Source organism: Asterias rubens, chromosome 21, assembly GCF_902459465.1.
Source record: "Asterias rubens chromosome 21, eAstRub1.3, whole genome shotgun sequence".
NCBI lineage: Eukaryota > Metazoa > Echinodermata > Asteroidea > Forcipulatida > Asteriidae > Asterias > Asterias rubens.
This window is the reverse complement of record NC_047082.1, coordinates 10,686,540-10,703,880: the sequence shown is the minus strand read 5'-3', so window position 1 is coordinate 10,703,880 and position 17,341 is coordinate 10,686,540. Positions and strand designations below refer to the sequence as shown.

General features: G+C 39.6%; 1 protein-coding gene across 1 annotated transcript; it reads right to left on the bottom strand.

The window, feature by feature from the left end:
* Positions 1-1,804: 1,804 nt before the first annotated feature.
* On the bottom strand, positions 1,805-13,528 carry LOC117304601. The gene is made up of 9 exons (XM_033789142.1): positions 13,396-13,528; positions 12,609-12,708; positions 11,378-11,602; positions 9,064-9,141; positions 7,978-8,277; positions 6,970-7,170; positions 4,609-5,688; positions 3,973-4,057; positions 1,805-2,884 (listed from the first exon to the last, which is right to left on the bottom strand). The coding sequence occupies exons 1-9, from the start codon at positions 13,411-13,413 to the stop codon at positions 2,560-2,562; spliced, it is 2,412 nt and encodes an 803-aa protein (XP_033645033.1). The 5' UTR covers positions 13,414-13,528; the 3' UTR covers positions 1,805-2,559.
* Positions 13,529-17,341: the final 3,813 nt, after the last annotated feature.

Sequence of the window (17,341 nt, the reverse complement as noted above, 5' to 3'; positions counted from 1 at the left end):
AGTACTTTCCCGAATCCTGTGAAAAAAATATCACAGACATATTGTGGGGTTCCCAGTCTAGTTGGTAATACACTGCTCTAGAACGGCAAAGGTCGTGGGTTCGAATTCCACCCGAGTAATACTAACTGTGACTGTGTTTTCACATAGGTCTATGCAACCAAACAAATAACAATTTTTAAGATACCTCTGATTATTTCCAATTGTTCGGTTATGTTTCAATATTTAAAGACAAAACATTATTTTCCTGAATATGAATTTACATGTAACTGTAGCTTTTGGTACACATTAAATGCTCTTCTTCTTTTAATCGACAAACGGTTGCACTGCATAATCGATTTACACAATTAGCATTAAATACTTCTTGATGTAATTCCACAAAATCTAACTATGCATTAGAATGAGTTCTACAATAGTTTGACGGGCGGCTGTCTTTGATTCATTCAAAGAAAATAATTGTGAAAGTCTCCCGATAAGATTTGAATAGGACATGAATGCAATGCAGGAAAAGAGGGCGTGGCAGGTCACAGTGAGAAGGGGTTCCCCGGATGCTCCACTCGCAGCCATGTTTTTCTTTATAGAAATTAGCTCATAAAAGTACATTATTTTACGTTAACACATAGCCTGAAAGACACTGGACACTATTGGTAATTGTCAAAGACTAGCCTTCACAGTTGGTGTATCTCAACATATGCACAAAATAACAAACCTGTGAAAATTTGAGCTCAATCGGTGGTCGAAGTTGCGAGATAATAATGAAAGAAAAAAACACCCTTGTCACCCGAAGTGGTGTGCGTTTAGATGGTTGATTTCGAGACCTCAAGTTCTAAATCTGAGGTCTCGAAATCAAATTCGGGAAAATTACTTCTTTCTCGAAAACTACATTACTTCAGAGGGAGCCGTTTCTCACAATGTTTTATACTATCAAGAAAGGTTTTTATGCTAACAATTATTTTGAGTAATTACCAATAGTGCCCACTGCCTTTAAGGTTTCTCGATAAACTATGCAAATCAATGATGCTGATTAAACGTTTGCAATATTACACCAGATGTCATGAAAGAAGTTCATCAGATGGTAGGCCTATCTAAAAACGCAGTACGACATACAGATCAGCAACCCTTAACCTTTCGCACCCAAAACAGTTTTTTTGTATAGTATTTTCATAACTTATTTTACAAATATATTTGAATATATATTCTCCTGAAGACGAGCAGAGTATACTGTTCGAAACGTCGAGACCAAACCGGCTCTTTTCAGAGCCACCACTCCTTCAAGAGAGATTTTACCCATGGTTGTACCTGCAAGTTTACTATTAATATTTATATTTATAGTTGCTCTTAAATATATTTCAATGTAATAATCTGAATACTGTATAAATAACACAACGAGATTTATAATAATATAGCAATGATTAAAGGAAAATTCTTATGAAGGGTTAACTGTGATATAAATAGCAAGGTAAAACTGGGTTTCAAAATACCTTCTTTTGTTTTTATCTGGGTTGAATTTCAAAGCGATGCTAAAGAAATTGCTGTTCACGCATGCTTCTGCTAAAGCAGAAATGAGCCACCACACACGGATCGGTACACGTGACATGATGTTTTAAAGAAACTGGACGCTATTGGTAATTGTCAAAGACCTGTCTTCTCATTTGGTGTATCTCAACATATGCATAAAAAAATTGAACATTTGGGCTCAATTGGTCGTCGAAGTTGCGAGATAATAATGAAAGAAAAAAACACCCTTTTCACACGAAGTTGTGTGCTTTCAAATGCTTGATTTCGAGACCTCAAAATCTAAATCTGAGGTCTCAAAATGAAATTTGTGGAAAATTTCTTCTTTCTCGAAAACTACGTTACTTCAGAGGGAGACATTTCTCACTAGCTCCCCATTTGTCATTACGATTATAATTATTTTGAGTAATTACCAATAGTGTCCACTGCCTTTAAACTCTGGTAAGCCAAGTAGTGTGGTGTGCTTATAAAGCTTGCAGATCTATGAAATCAAGTCCTGTGTGAGAACTGTATAGGCCTGTCTGCCAAACGTCAATGTCTGATAATACACTAAATCAACCGCTACCCTTGCATGTACCCACTTATAGTTTGGGTTTACCCTTGGGGGTGTAGACTTGATTCAAGTCCCATTCTCGTGCGAGAGGTCCCTAGCCTAGGCATACACGCCGCCGTCAAAATGTTGAACAGGTCGGGGGAACGCTAAGCATCACGAAGCAGTAGTTTTCTGCGATTGGAACGGGATTGGGACTTGAGTCAAGTCTATACATTGGGTGAAGAGAAGCGCATAATTATAATAAAGTATCTTGCCCAAGGACGCAAGTGTCATGACCGGGATTTGAACCCACACTCCGATGACTAAACCACCAGAACTTGAATTTGATGCTCTTAAACCGCTCGGTCATAACACCCTAAAAATTATTTACTTATTCAGTTCACTCAATGACGGATTCAAGATCCCTCACATTCAGGGAGGTCCGGTGCCCCAGGGAACTCTGTCCGCATCAGATTCGGTCTCCCATGGGAATTCATGGGATGAAGAATGGTGATTCAATAGAGGGCGCTATCAGAAGAAGTTTCTGCACAGTTTGTCACATGGGGGACAGAATCTCCCGCCAAACCGACAGATTCGTACGTTTCATTTTCCACCCATTGAGAATCGCAACACTGCATCATAATGACGTCGCGTGTCGTTTCGTTGTTGTTATTTTCTCCATCGATTCTTGGTCCTCTGTCACCCCGTAGAACAGACGAGTACCGTGGAGCGGAACTCGGGGCCCCACTGCCTTCAAGACGGCAGTGGCCGTTTTCTTGGCCGGAGGCTCTGGCTCGTTTGTCAATTGTGAGAAACGTATAGCGTTTCACTCGTCTCTGCCTATAGATAAATTATAAAGTGGATGCAGGTTAAAACCTTACGATGGTCTACTACCGATGTGCAGCCAGTAAACCGGTAACACATTCGTTAATTTGATCATTTGTTTGCAAAAAAAAGGAGAAACAACTCTTTAAGTTATCCCCCGACAGGCCCGATCGATGTTGCCTATTTGACATAGCCCATGGCCCATGGCCCATTGACTCGGAATATCCAATTAGAAAACACTTTCATGGACTTGTGCACAAAAAATACTGCGGTAGACAGTGTAAACACATGTTAACATCACTATAAATTAACAAAACAAAACAAATAAAAAGTTGTAATTTGTAAATTGTTTTTCTCAAACATACAAACTGTCTCTTCATTATCTGGAAAGGTTATTAGCTTTGCAAAAAAAGCTTGAAATCAACATTATAAAATGATTTCAGCTGGAATAGCTCTTGCTCGAGTGAGACAAAAATATTGTTCATTTTATTTTGATAATAGACATCGATGTCGAATCCAGATATATAAAATGTTGTCATACTTAAGGCCGAGTTATAGTCGGTCGCGCGATGGTCGTGCGTTGGAAATCTTGACGCGCGATCATGTAAAAAGACACGGTTTTTAGGCCTCAGTCTTAGGATTGCGCGCAAGATTTCCGTCGCGCGACCGACTATAAACCGGCCATTGGCCTTCTTATTTACCCTGTGGGGTATAAACCATTTAGTGTTATACACGTTTCCCGACGGTCTACTTGCTGCAGTAATCATTGACAGGGGCGGGGCATTGCTCTGGGTTAAAATGAATAAGTAGTTTTTACTATTTAGGAAACAATGACACAAGACTAGGGAAGCAACTGTACATTTCTGTTGCGCAATTAAAATTAATCAAGATCCGTTTTGATTCAGGTCCAAGTCAATGATCCGGGTTGGGACGCAGTTCAACATTCGACTTGGCTTGTACAATGACAGCTATGTGCTTAGTTTTCTATGTATACAATGTTTTCCTATTATTTCTACGTCTATGCATTTTGATGAATTATATATTCCTCGAGGAAGTGTCAGTGTTATGCCGTTATGTATTCACATTGCTGTGTATTGGCCTACCTTATGTGAACGAAACATAGTATCAACATGGTAGCATGTAGGAGTATGCATATTGCGATGCCAGCCACTATCACGATGATTAGTCCTGTGTCAAAACAAACATACAAACAGCAGTACTTAAAGACAGTGGACACTATTGGTAATTGCCAATGACCAGTCTTCTCACTTGGTGTATCTAAACGAGTGCATAAAATAACAAACCTGTGAAAGTTTGAGCTCAATTGGTGGTCGAAGTCGTGAGATAATAATGAAAGAAAAAACACCCTTGTTACACAAATTTGTGTGCAGTTAGATGGTTGATTTCGATACCTCAAATTCTAAATCTGAGGTCTCAAAATCAAATTCGTGGAAAATTACTTCCTAAAACTCATGGCACTTCAGAGGGAGCTGTTTATCACAATGTTTGATACTATCAACCTCTCCCCATTACTCATTACCAAGTAAGGTTTTATGCTAATAATTATTTTGAGTAATTACCAATAGTGTCCACTGCCTTTAACCCCAGCGAGAATTTACCATGGAGAGATTCGAGCCCCGTAGTGACCCATTACACAAAATAACAATAAAGCCGAGAGTTAAATGATTTAAGAATATTGTATTATGTGGAATAAGGTTTGATATCGATTAGAAACTCACCAAGGTTCATCCAGCAATTCTGCCTGTCTTCTGGTACTGGTTCGTGGGTCCCTTTCACTCCTGGTACCGGTGTAGTGACGGTGACAACAGTCACTTGAGTCCCTGGTACAGTGACAGTGTCATGTGTGACCTTTGGTGACAACTTGGTTTCTGATGCATCAACATTTACATTGGGAACAGTTGAGTTCACTTTATACGTTTCTGGCTCAGTGGCAGTGACATTAGCGACCCCCGGGGACAAGGGCGTTTCTGGCTTAGTGACAGTGACATCAGCGACCCTTGTGGTCACATTGGTTTCTGGAATAGTGACAGTGGGGCTGGCGACCCTTGGGTACACCAGAGATTCTGGTGCAGTGACAGTGACATTGACGAAGTCTGGAGTCACCTGAGTTTCTGGCGCAGGGAAACTAGTGACAATTGGGGACACGTGAGTTTCTGGTGCAGTGACAATGGCATAATCGACCTCTGAAGTCATATGAGCTTCTGGTGCCGGGACTTTAGTGATCCGTGGGGACACGTGAGTTCCTGGCTTAGTGACAGTGGGGTTAGAGACCCTTGGGGACACGTGAGTGTTTGGCGCAGTGACAGAGACATTGGTGAACTCTGTGGTCACCTGAGTATCGGGCACACTGACATTAGTGACCCTTGGGGACACGTGGGATTCTGTCACGGTGACAGTCAGGTTAGATAATCTTGACGTAGTGACATTGGTGACCCTTGGGGACACGTGGGATTCTGTCGCAGTGACAACAAGGTTAGATAATCTTGACGTAGTGACAGTGGTAACCTCTGAGGTCACCTGAGTTTCTGGAGCAGTAACAGTTAGGTTAGATAATCTCGAGGTGGTGCCAGTGACATTGTGGATCATCGGTGTCACGCGAGTTTCTGACACAGTTACATTAGTGAACCCGGGAGTAACTTGAGCTTCTAGCGCAGTGACAGTGACATTGGCAACCCTTTGGGACACATGACTGTGTGGCTCTGTAACTGTTGTGACCATTGGGGACACGTGAGTTGACTCGGGACCGTTTGATGGCTCATCAGTAACCACGGCGGTAGTTGGAACCGTTTGCCTCAGTTCTTTAAAAGTAAAAGAAAAACAGAGAATGTTATAAGTGTCAATAAAGCAAGCTCTAAATAATTGTATTAGGCTGTATCCGATTACAGCTACGGCAACGACTTCAACGAATAATGACGCAGTGATCCATCTGTAGCCGTAGCCGTAGCTGTAGCCGAAGCCGTGGTAGCCACAACTCGGCACTACCTTTAGATTATCCGATCGGGACAAAAAAAGGACAACTAGAAATTCCCAAACTGATTATCAATCTTTGATTGACAGTCAATCATTATAGGTGGAAAATAAAACAACCCTCACCTAGACTTGATTCAAGCCCCGTTCTCGTGTGAGAGGTCCATATAGCTATTAGTGGTCCAGGTGTGGCGGTTTCAGTCTTCCGCCGTGTTCAGTTTTCCGGGACTCAGTACAGCATAAAAACAATTGACTGCTTTCGCTTGCTGTGCGCAGGCGTCGCATGACGTAATATTACCGTATGTGGTCATTCGGAAAACTGAACACGGCGGAAAGTTGAAACCGCCACACCTGAACAGGTTTGGGGGAATGCAGAGCAGTTTTCTAGCGATGGCACAGGATTGGGACTTGAGTCATGTCTACCCTTCACCCTGGTAATAAAGGGTGGTCGAGTGAGGTGGTAGTGGTATCTTCCCATGCCTTCTACCTCGGGGGCCCCCGGTTCAAATCCCACTAAGGGCCGGCACTGTGTGGACTAGGTTTTCAGTTCATACCTGACTGCGTTGGTTTTCCCCTTGAATAATTCTCTGGGGTTTTCCTCCCACATCTAAAACTGTAACTTTCTCCCTTGTCTTCTTTCCATTAGCCTTTTTGAAGTATGGCAGACGTGATAGGAGTGTACTGTATGGTTTGGGTGTATGCACACAAATTTACACAAACCTTATAAAGTGTTGTGTGTTCGCCATATCTCAACAAGGGTTATTGGGTTTTTGGCTAGTACAGTGATTACTCGCTTTTCTGGGAGTCCTTAGCTTCACAACCAAAATTAATAAATGAATGGGAATGATAGTTTGAGTAGAGGGAGAATGAGTCGTGTGCTTTTCGTCCCCAATGACGTCATCCAGCCGCCATCTTAGAGGAAAAACGGTGACGAAACAATCGAAACTCACAGATTTGTACGCGCGGCGCACAGAATTGGCCAACCTCTAGGTGAGGGCGCCCTACTGAAATGACGTCATGTGCATAAGGTGTATTGTGAACAAGTTCTCTGGATTCAACCTCCCTAAACTATTATATTATCAGAATAAAATTAACAAATCTTTTTGTCTCACTCGAGCAAGAAGGTAAAGAGCCATTCCAGCTGACATCAGCTTGTCCGTTGACACACTGTATGGCTGTTTCACCAAGTAGCTCGAAGCCGATATCGCACCAGAATCTTACAATAGTGCCAAAGTAGAACTCGTCTGCCGCGTGGTCTATGACACGGGTGCCATTCGTTACATTGCCCGGATCCTTGCAGTAGGCAAGAGTCACTATAGGAATAATGAAACCATACAAAGGATACTCAAATAGTCAAAGACGTTCACAAGGAAGACAGGTTTCAAAGAAACTTTGACTTGATGAGGTCATTTTGCATCTTCTTTGTTATCTAGACAGACTCTTGGGACTTGCAACTCAAGAAGTAACATGGTTCTTGACTTGTAAATATTAATTGGGATTCATGCAATGGCATCACCGCAGATTAAATTGGTTTAAATGGTCTGAAAATGAATGGCAATAACAATTAACGTGATAAGAAGCGCAGCAGTAGGCCTATCGTATAATGCATTTTGAGAAACTTCACTTCGAAGTACTGCGGTTATTGGAAAAAGATCCCTTTTTATCCCCCTAAAAATTGAATATCAGACACAAACAAGGAATAGTCTTCCTGCGTTGACACATTTGCTCCGGATTGTCGGCGATATCTCAAAAACGCAGCCACCTCTTGAAATGAAATTGTCTAAGTAATTCTATTGCATTATAACTATAGACGATGTGACCTCTGACGTCACACGAAAACCATAACATGGTTCGCGCGCATACCGCCGGGCAAAACCTTTGTGTTTTGGCAGCCAGCTAGAAAGTGTACGCAATCTTACTATGACTACGCAACTCAGTGCCCGGCGAAACATGACGTATAATTAGTGTTTTGTCAACAGAGGGCGGTTTTAATGTAAACATAGGTCACATCGTCTATACAATCATTTATATAGGATTAAACAAATTGAGCAGTTAAACAAAAACAAAACGACATTCTTTGCATTTAAAACATGACAGAAATATCTCACAAACTCGCTTACCGTCATAGACTGCAATCGTTGTGCTACCGCCACACTCTTCCCCTGCTGTTTTAAAGCAGTTGAAGTCACACATGGCATCCGATCGTCTACGGCCTTCCAATCGACTCAGTCTCAAGTTGAACCAACACACTGGCTGTCTCACCCCGAGATACTGAGGGAAGTCCGAATCCTGCCCATAGAGACGTCTACCCTCTTGGACACACGTCCCTACTGACCAGTCGCTGTAGGCTTTGTATGTCCAGAAGATGGGACTGTATCCGGACGGGTTGTACACATAGAAACATCCTATGTAACCCGGAGCTAAACAGATTGAGACAAGAAGGGACAAAGGACATGAAAGACAACAACACCAAAAACACACAACAAAAACCAACAACCTAAACAAAACCCGAAATAAAACTCAACAGCAACAGCAGCAGCAACAACAATAGGGACTTTTCGTTTTCGACGACGGATGGTTCTGCGACGGTAAAGATGACATTTGGCGTCATCTGCGCATGCGTCGGCTTTGAGGACGGTGGTCCCTCAATTTCTACGACAGTACTTTGGATGAATCTTTGTTGTGCTGAAAATGACACCGTTTAGCTGAACAACCGTCGAAGAACCATCCGTCGTCGAAAACGAAAAGTCCCTAGTAACGACAACAACGACAACGACGACGACAACAACGACAACACAAACAACAACAATGACAACAACAACAACAACACCATCCACAACATTAACAACAACAGCAGCAACAACAACAACAACAACAATTAATAACAACAACAACAACAACAACAACAACAACAACAACAACAACAACAACAACAACATCAATATCAAGAACAGCAACAACAACAACATCTGCACACGTTTGTTCACTTTTACTTGGGACACATTTCGATTGTGGCAGTTGAAACCAGCAAAGGTGATTATAAAAGGGTGTAATTTTGTTCCTTGATAGACGAAACTAATTTATCTCTGAGAGATTTATGGCCTATATACAATGTTATTTTTTAGAATAAGTAGCCTCACAAAATAACTACGATTATTAAACGTGATGTGTCTTTCATCTTAGATTCTTTAAGATGACACACTAACCTGAACATTTCACTCCCGCCTGCAATCCCAAGCATGAGGTACCGGGTGACCGACGACATCTTGATAAACTTGTCTCAGCTGAATAAAATGCACAAGAAAATCTTCTTTACACAGTAAATTGATAATGTGTCAGCGAAATATTTGGGAGTTTGGTATAGAGCGGGAAGTAGGGAGGAAGTGTTGTCAAGCGGTTGACACATTAATGTCAACAAGGTTAAACCGGTATCAACATTATTGGTGCTCCATTGGGCATTATGGTGTAGGCCTACCCCTCCCTAGTCTTGAAATCAAGTCGGTAATTGTTGAGCGCGGTGTGGTCAAGGGGACGGTAGAATGTGTGTTAGTAACAAATAGGCAGCGCCTAATTACTTGTCATCAAGTCTTTCTGTTTTGCTTGTCCGAAGAATTAAAATAAATAAAATTAAAATAAATAAAATAACCCATCCCCCACCTCTTAAGCGTGTGCTTGGAATCTCGATCAAGAAATCTAAGGTGATCTGGGGTGGGGTGGGGGGGGGGGGGGGGGGGGGTACTTCTGTACAAGAATGAACACAATGAGGGAAATACCCTTTTCCCCCATATCGCCATATCGGCATAGTGTGGTCGAGATCAGACTGGTCCATGCAATTCTTTCTACACACTTTATTGACAACAACAGCACGATATTTGGAAATGCTATGCCTGACGGTATTGCACAATTGAACTAGCCACCTCGAGCTCAGTTTAGGATGTCCTGGGGCCGACTCCACAAAGGTCTCAAATTGATCGTAACTTCAAATCAATCGTAGTTGCTAAGTAAAGTGTGATGTCACAATACAAATCTCTATGGTGATACTGAAAATTTGTCTTGCGATGAATTTTATTGCTTTGTGAAATCGGCCCCTGACATGACCCGAAAAGGGTAAACTATATGGGTGCAGTTGTACATACAAGTGGCATTTCGATACAAGACGAATGGAGGAACAACATTTCCTTTATAGATGTGTTAATGGCTTTAGGAAGATGGTGCGTGACTCTGGTTTTGTTTACTATGCTAACAGGAAACGTACAGTTTGGTTATCGTTCTTAGTAAACACTATTGGTTAGAAGCCACCATCAGATTTCGATAGTATAAAGCGTATAGGGGGAACACTTCACTTCAGAGTAAAGTGGTTGACTGTGTAGAATATATGTTTTAGTTGTTATTGCCCAAAATGTGCATATGAGTAGCGTTACTGCAGTAACACTTCTCAGATTGTGTATTCCTATGAGGAACTATTCTTCCTGCGTTGGACTTTGCTCCGAAATTTCGGCGATATCTCAAAACGTAGCAACTTTTCAAATGTAGTTTTCATGTAGTTTTATAAACTATATTGTAGGGTTGAAAATTTCCAATGGCTCAAAAAACAAAACAAGCGTAAACAAACCGTCTGTTTGTGCGTGGCTGTACATTTGCCGAGTCAACCGAGACTTGGAAGGATGTGCAGGGTGTAAGTTTTGTCGGAGTGACACACCTCTTTGGTATTTGTGTTTTGTTTCACTTTTGTCTTACTCTATATGCAGCCCATACTTATGCCTGTTGCTCCCTGGTTTAATAATGTCAAATTGCCATTTCCGTGTGGTTTCCTTGTTTTATTTTTGTTGGCTATAGTGTGTCTCTAATGCTTTGTTAATTTACTAATAGATGTTAGATTTGCATCGGGGATAAAGAATAATTTATATCCTCGGTACACTCAGTACTTCCCCCGAGTCCTCCTTTAAACAAAGTCAGGCATACACCCGAGTAATATGCCTGTGATTTGTTTCACAGGACTCATGAAAGTACTGAGTATACAGTGCTTACACAGTGGTGTATGGGTAAAAACCAAAATTAATAGCCTTGTTAATTGTTGTATCGTAAGTATCAAGACATCAATTATGTGCAATTTTTGACGGGGTGGGGGACTTTAAGATGTTATATTGGTTTGCGGTAACACCCTCGTGTGTATCTACTTGTCAGCTAGAGTTTATTCTTAGAGAACTGTCTTTCTTCGACTATCGGAGTTGATTTATTGGATGTTCGGGAGACTTCTCAGTTCTAAAAAGAACTGTCCTGCTTTTTAACTACCGTTCCCTGGCGGAAGGTATCGAAAATAGGCTGGGACTACTACTTTAGCTTATAGGATCGTAATTAACGTCAGTTCTTGAATTGGTCTCAACGTTTCGACTAGCTTGCTCTATGTCATCGTCAGGAGATTTTATATGTTTATCAATTGTACTATAAAATTTGTGTTTATTTTGTATGTATAGTGTCATGCCTAAGAAGCATTATTATCAAGTAGTGCTGTATACTCACTTCCATAGCATTGAAATCCACCGGCAGTGCGAGTCATGTTGTCGTTTCTGTAATGATAGTCCACGGATAGCGTTCCGGGGTAGCCAAGCTCTCTGCAGACTACCTGACCATCTCTGAAATCCCAGTAACTAGCACATACAGGAAGCCACTCGGAGGAGTCGGTGTTCCAGACTTCAACTCTGCCGGCGTTTGGGACGGTGTCTGAACCCCCGACCAGGCGGACATCTGTTGTGCAAAACAGTTGGAATTCATCCCTCAAGTTAAAACGATTGTCCTAAAGAAAACATGTTCTGTATAGAAAACAAAGTCGCCAATTTGGGAGCCCATGGCTGCTTTAAAATACCAAACGGAGTTAGAACCGGGGATCCGCATGTTTGAAAAAATACTAAAGTCTTGATCAAATTTAAATTTCAAAATGCAAAACACAGTACGTGGTCTGACGTGTCAACCTATATCAGAGTATTTCTGGATTAGGCCTTTAAGAAAGACTATGCTCGGGTCGAAACGCCGGGCCCATAATTATTGTTTAAGTAAAATAAATTTAAAGGGGAATACAAAGGGAGGTTTAAGGTTAAACAGAATATTGAACAAACTGATTTTTTTTGTTCACTGAACATTTCTGACCGTAATGTAGCAGTGTTATAATGTGGTGCCAAAGAGGGTAAAGTTATTCGGATGTATAACGATTCCAAACACCAGGAAATTTTTACAATACTATTTATATAAGGCCTTCTATTGTTTGCTGCAAGTCATCTCTTCAGAACATAGAAGTTGAAAAGGCTAATAGCAAGCATAACATGCTATCATTTAACGGGAAGGTAAACTTTTCACTCTTAAAATTGATGGCAATACAAACGTTTGATTAGAAATACACAAGTGTTCGATAGTGTAAAGCATTTTGAGAAACATTTCACTTCAAAATAGTTCGGTTATGTTTAAAGATAGGCTATCAGTTTTCATGCCCCTAAATTTGAAGGTGAGAAACGTACGTAACGGTCGGATACGTTTCTCTGATTGTGTATTCCGATTACGGGTTATATTCCTGCGTGGACATTATTCACGCTGGATTTGCGGTGAGGGGCCTACCTCAAAAATGCAACCACCTTTTTAAATGAAATCACACGTTAGTTTTATTATGCGTTATACATTTCTGTGATTAAAACAACGGGAACGGTTCAAATATCTTGAGGTAAACTTTGCTAAAATTTTTTGGAGATAATTTTATACTAACCGTATGTACCATAGTCGTCCACAGACTTCGTAAGAATCCATGGGACGAATGACAACCACAGCGCGTGGACAAGAACAAGAGAGCTAACCCTGTCAGTTTCCTGAAAACAAAAAATAGGAGTGGAAGTGAACACTATTAATAACAACATTTTAGTAGAAATTAAAAATCAGTGAACAATCATCGTTATAAACGTTAATTATAGTTTAATTGGAATAATGTTGAAGAGTCTTTGTCTTAGTAGGGCGAATATACTCCATTGATGTTTCAGTCTATACAACTACGCAGTTCCAGTTTTCTGCAAACAAATTGGGCGGCGGGAACTATAAGCACTCGAAACCTATTACTTGTCCCATCTAAAGCCGTTGGTCCCGTGTGTTGTGTAATGCATGTAAAAGACCAAGTTCTCTTTGATCGTAAAGAAAATGGGTTTACCCCGGTGTCACTGGTCTGCCCGGGCAGCATATTGCACGTTGTCACCTTGCAAACCATTGAATGGCGATAAAAAGGAATAGCTTTCATACTTCAAAATGTAGCTCCACATACGTTGCAGGAAAAATACTTGGATATGATAAAGTTCCCATATTTTCTGCAGTTGTTTTGGCACTTTTGCAATTGTCGCTGTCTGTTTGTTTTGTTCTTATGTGTAATCAAGGGTTCTCAGTTAGTGGGCCTGCGTGCCTGTTTGGGGTTTCCATTTTTTTTTTCAGTAGTAGTAAAAAATGACGGGGAAAAAGGGCGAAAAAAAACAAAAAAAAAACGCGCTAGAACTAAAATTATTATTACTTACCATTAATGCAGACATCATAGTTATTACTGTTGACACTCATCTCTCATCAATTACAGAAGAAAACAAAGTACTTTGGTGATAGTTATTCGAGGAAAAAAATGGCAGACACTTTTTCTATAACAAACACTCTGAGGATGTGCCGTGTATAATGAGTGTCAATGGTCCGGGAAGTATGTTTTGTTTGAACTAATCGCCTGTTTGTTGATATACACGAAATCCGGTTGGGAAATAAATCAAGATGTAAAGCTAATCTTCAAGCGCAGTCCGCGACCTGCGGATTCGCCAATATACCACTCTGTGCTTAATTTGTCGTCCATTTACGGATTCCTCACCGAGTATGCCTGCTAGTATTCTGGGTATAGCCCTAAATAATAACAATAATTGAGAGTTCGTTGTAAGTGTACACGAGCCCATGTGAAAACAAGTGTTCAATATTGTAGGTACGTTGAGGCATTGAGGCCTTAAAGGTAGTGTCATAGATTGGGTTTTTTTGTCAGTGAATTACTGGTTTAAAGGATTTGGGTACCATTTCAAAATGTCCATAGATTTACATTAAACTTACAGGGTTTGAAGATAATGATAGTGGAAAGCTTCCCTTGAAATCTTACTTACTGAGGTGCTGTAGTTATTGAGAAATGAGTCAAACAATGTCATGAAAATTCGTTTGTAAATGATTAAAATAATTTTCGTCTCATGAGACGAAAATTATTTTCATGACATTCTTTTACTCATTCCCCAAAATCTACAGCACCTCAGGACGTTATATTTTCAGGGAAGCTTTCTACTATCATTATCTTCAAACTGTGTAAGTTTAGTGTAAATCTGTGGACATTGTGTTTTTTGTCCTACAAAAGTAATATACACCCTTTAAACTAAATTAAATTAAAGGATACAATAAAAGTCATCATATGAATGCTTCAGCTGGTTACAGTGTCTATTTGCTGAGAAAACAGCAAAAGACTTTCAGGGCATTCTCGCAAGAACTTTGAATCCATCCACGTTTAGCGCGGTGCCAGCGGGTACAAAACTGCATTTCTGGCTGCAGCATTCGCATACGGACACCAACCCACAGAAATCTGAGAAACTTTTCATTAACGAAATTCGTTTATCAGATTGAAATGTTTTGGGATGAACAAAATTAACCAAACCCTGTTTACTTCGAAGGGAATTCTTAGACAGAAATTTCAGACAGAAATATTTCAAGGGATGTTTTCTACTATCATCATCATTAGACCGTGGAAGTTTTATGTAAACCTGTGATCTTCACGATTTTTCTTTCTGTACTGTTCCTTTAAATTAAAATTACGCCGTAATGATGGTAGAAACCTTCCCTTTAAATACTGTTTTTGAAAATTGAGTAAAACAATGTCACAAAAATACGTGCCAAAAAAATTGTTTCGTGACTTGTTTAACAGATTTCTCAAAAACTACAGCACCTCAGCAAGTATTTTTTTTTAAAGTAAGGTAAGCTTTCTATCATCAATAAAATTATCTGTAAACTGTGTGAGTTCAATGTAAATATGTGTACATTGTGTTTTGTGTCCTACAAAAACTACCCAGATCTTTTAACACAAAGAAATACATATCCTAAGGCAAGGGATGCTGTGTCGTTTCAAGTGCATTTCCTATGGGCTTCTGGTAATGGATTTAGTGAGTTCATGTGGTTGCACAATTCCGAACAGGAAGCCTCAACCCCTCAACCTAAAAGATGTCTATAAACACAACTGTTTGTCATAAATAGATGTGTTTTGTAAGATCAGAAGGGAAATCGAACATACGTAAACATTTACGTGAATATTTGTGATGTGGGTCACAAATCCTGAATATTATGTTATATTTGTGGAGTGGGGCAAATGTCGTACATACACGTACATACTTACGTACGTTTTTCGCATCACGGCCAAAATCGTTAGAGTTAAAATTTATAAGATAATGATTGCGATTTGAGGCACAAATCGTGGACAATCACGTTCAATTATGACCTTTCGATGTCTTTGAGCCGCCATAGTTTTTGAATAGTATTAGCAGGGTGGAATGTTAATTAGTGCCCATTATTTGTTACGGGTTTTTGTTTTTTCCGAACGAATTTTGACAGATTATTTTCGGTAATTTTTTAACAAAAAAGAAATGAGTAGAAATGCAGATGCTTCAGCGTGAGCCACTCACAAAAGTTATTCTGATTCCGATTGTGGTGATCATTTGTGAATGCTGGCACGACATAATATTTGGCCCGAACTATTAATATCATTTTAGAATATAAAGTGAAGGTTCCTCGACTATAAGGAAAAACAGAAGCTAATCTTTCTTTATTAATTTGTGTTGTCTATTTGCCAACAAATGAGTGATGTATTCTTAAAGGGAAGGTAGATTTGGAAATCACTCTTAAAATTAATGGCATCAAAAAGTTACTTGTGGTTAGAACAGCGGCTTCCGATTGTATAAAGAATTTTGAGAGTCATTTTACTTCAAAGTATATTTGGTTATGAAAACCGATTTTAGTTTTCCGGCAAATTTGAATGATATTATGAAAAACGTTTCTGTCAAATACAAATTTCTTGGACATATCCGGCAAAACGCTTCCTTATTTAGCATAGTATGGAAATAACTATTTCTTATAGCACTTCGGAAACGTTAACACAATAAGCTGTTTCCTCTTAACCCGTTAATTCAGAGTTTTATTATTTCTTTAACATTTTTACAAAAATGTCTATATGCGACAACTTTCATGTACCATCAGTTTCAGTTACACAATATCATTATTTACACAATACAAGCAACTTTTATTATTATTATTGGTTTATTAAAACACATTCAAACATCGCAGCTACAAGCTGAATTGAGTTTAAAATACAGAGATTCATAAAAAATCGAAATGTTTAAAAATTACAAAAAACAACATTAAGAATTACAATTTGTTTTTATACATTAGAAGGGCAAACTGGCTAGTGCCAGTAACAAATTAGATAAAACAAATAATTGCACAGCAAGTCACAGTAAAGGAACAAGGCGAAGGGTTGGGGACAAAAGGCAAGCCAGCTGGGTGAACAAAAATCAAGAGCTATTGTTACAATCATTCTGGGAAAAAAAACAAAGTAAAGATTATCGTATATGCGGCCAAATACTAGAAAAACACTCCTTTTTTGGTGGAAGCCAGCTCCATAAGAACATCACCGATATCTTTTCTCATGGAACGAAGGACAGCTTTAAGCTGACCAATCACGTACTCTCTTAATGTAAAAGAGTGAAAAGGCACTCTTTCAAGAGCCATGTGAGGAACAACTCTTTTTCGAGTGGTCTTTGATCTTCCACTCTTTAAGATTGAAGTTTGCATCTTTTTGAGTGATTTTTCACTCTGTCCTGGAGTGAAACCCCTCTAAAAGAGTGAAATAACCACCACTCTTTTTGTAGAGCCATATGAGGGACAGCTCGAAATGTAAAGAGTGGTGTTTTTCACTCTTTTACATTTTGAGAGTACTAGATTTAAACTCATTGTCCAATGTCAGTGACTTGGACTCCAATCAAGAGAACTTCTCTATCCCCATTTCATGGAGCTGCTTATAAGAACAATAAGTAGTAAGCACAGTACAAATTGTGCTTACCAGAATAAGTATTACCAACCAAAGTACCATGTCACAATAATGTACAATTTGTGACTGGTACAGACTGGTATCATGCTCCTTTCTGCTTAGAAAATGTTTAAAGTCATTGAACACTTTCGGTAAACAGTATTGTCCAATGCCCACACTTCGTGTATCATAACTTATATATAAAATAACAAACCTGTGAAAATTTAGGCTCAATCGGTCATCGGAGTCGGGAGAAAATAACGGGAAAACCCATCCTTGTATCCGCACGTTTCGCCTTGTCATGACATGTGTTTACAATAAATCCGTAATTCTCGATGTCGAGAATTTATATTGTTTTAATGTTTTCTCAAAAAGTAAAT

Coding starts and splice junctions, on each gene's coding strand:
- LOC117304601 (XM_033789142.1), bottom strand. Junction 9,142..11,377: donor TGGATTTCAATGCTATGGAA/GTGAGTATACAG, acceptor CATTTTATTCAG/CTGAGACAAGTTTATCAAGA. Junction 4,058..4,608: donor GAATTGCTGGATGAACCTTG/GTGAGTTTCTAA, acceptor GTTTTGACACAG/GACTAATCATCGTGATAGTG.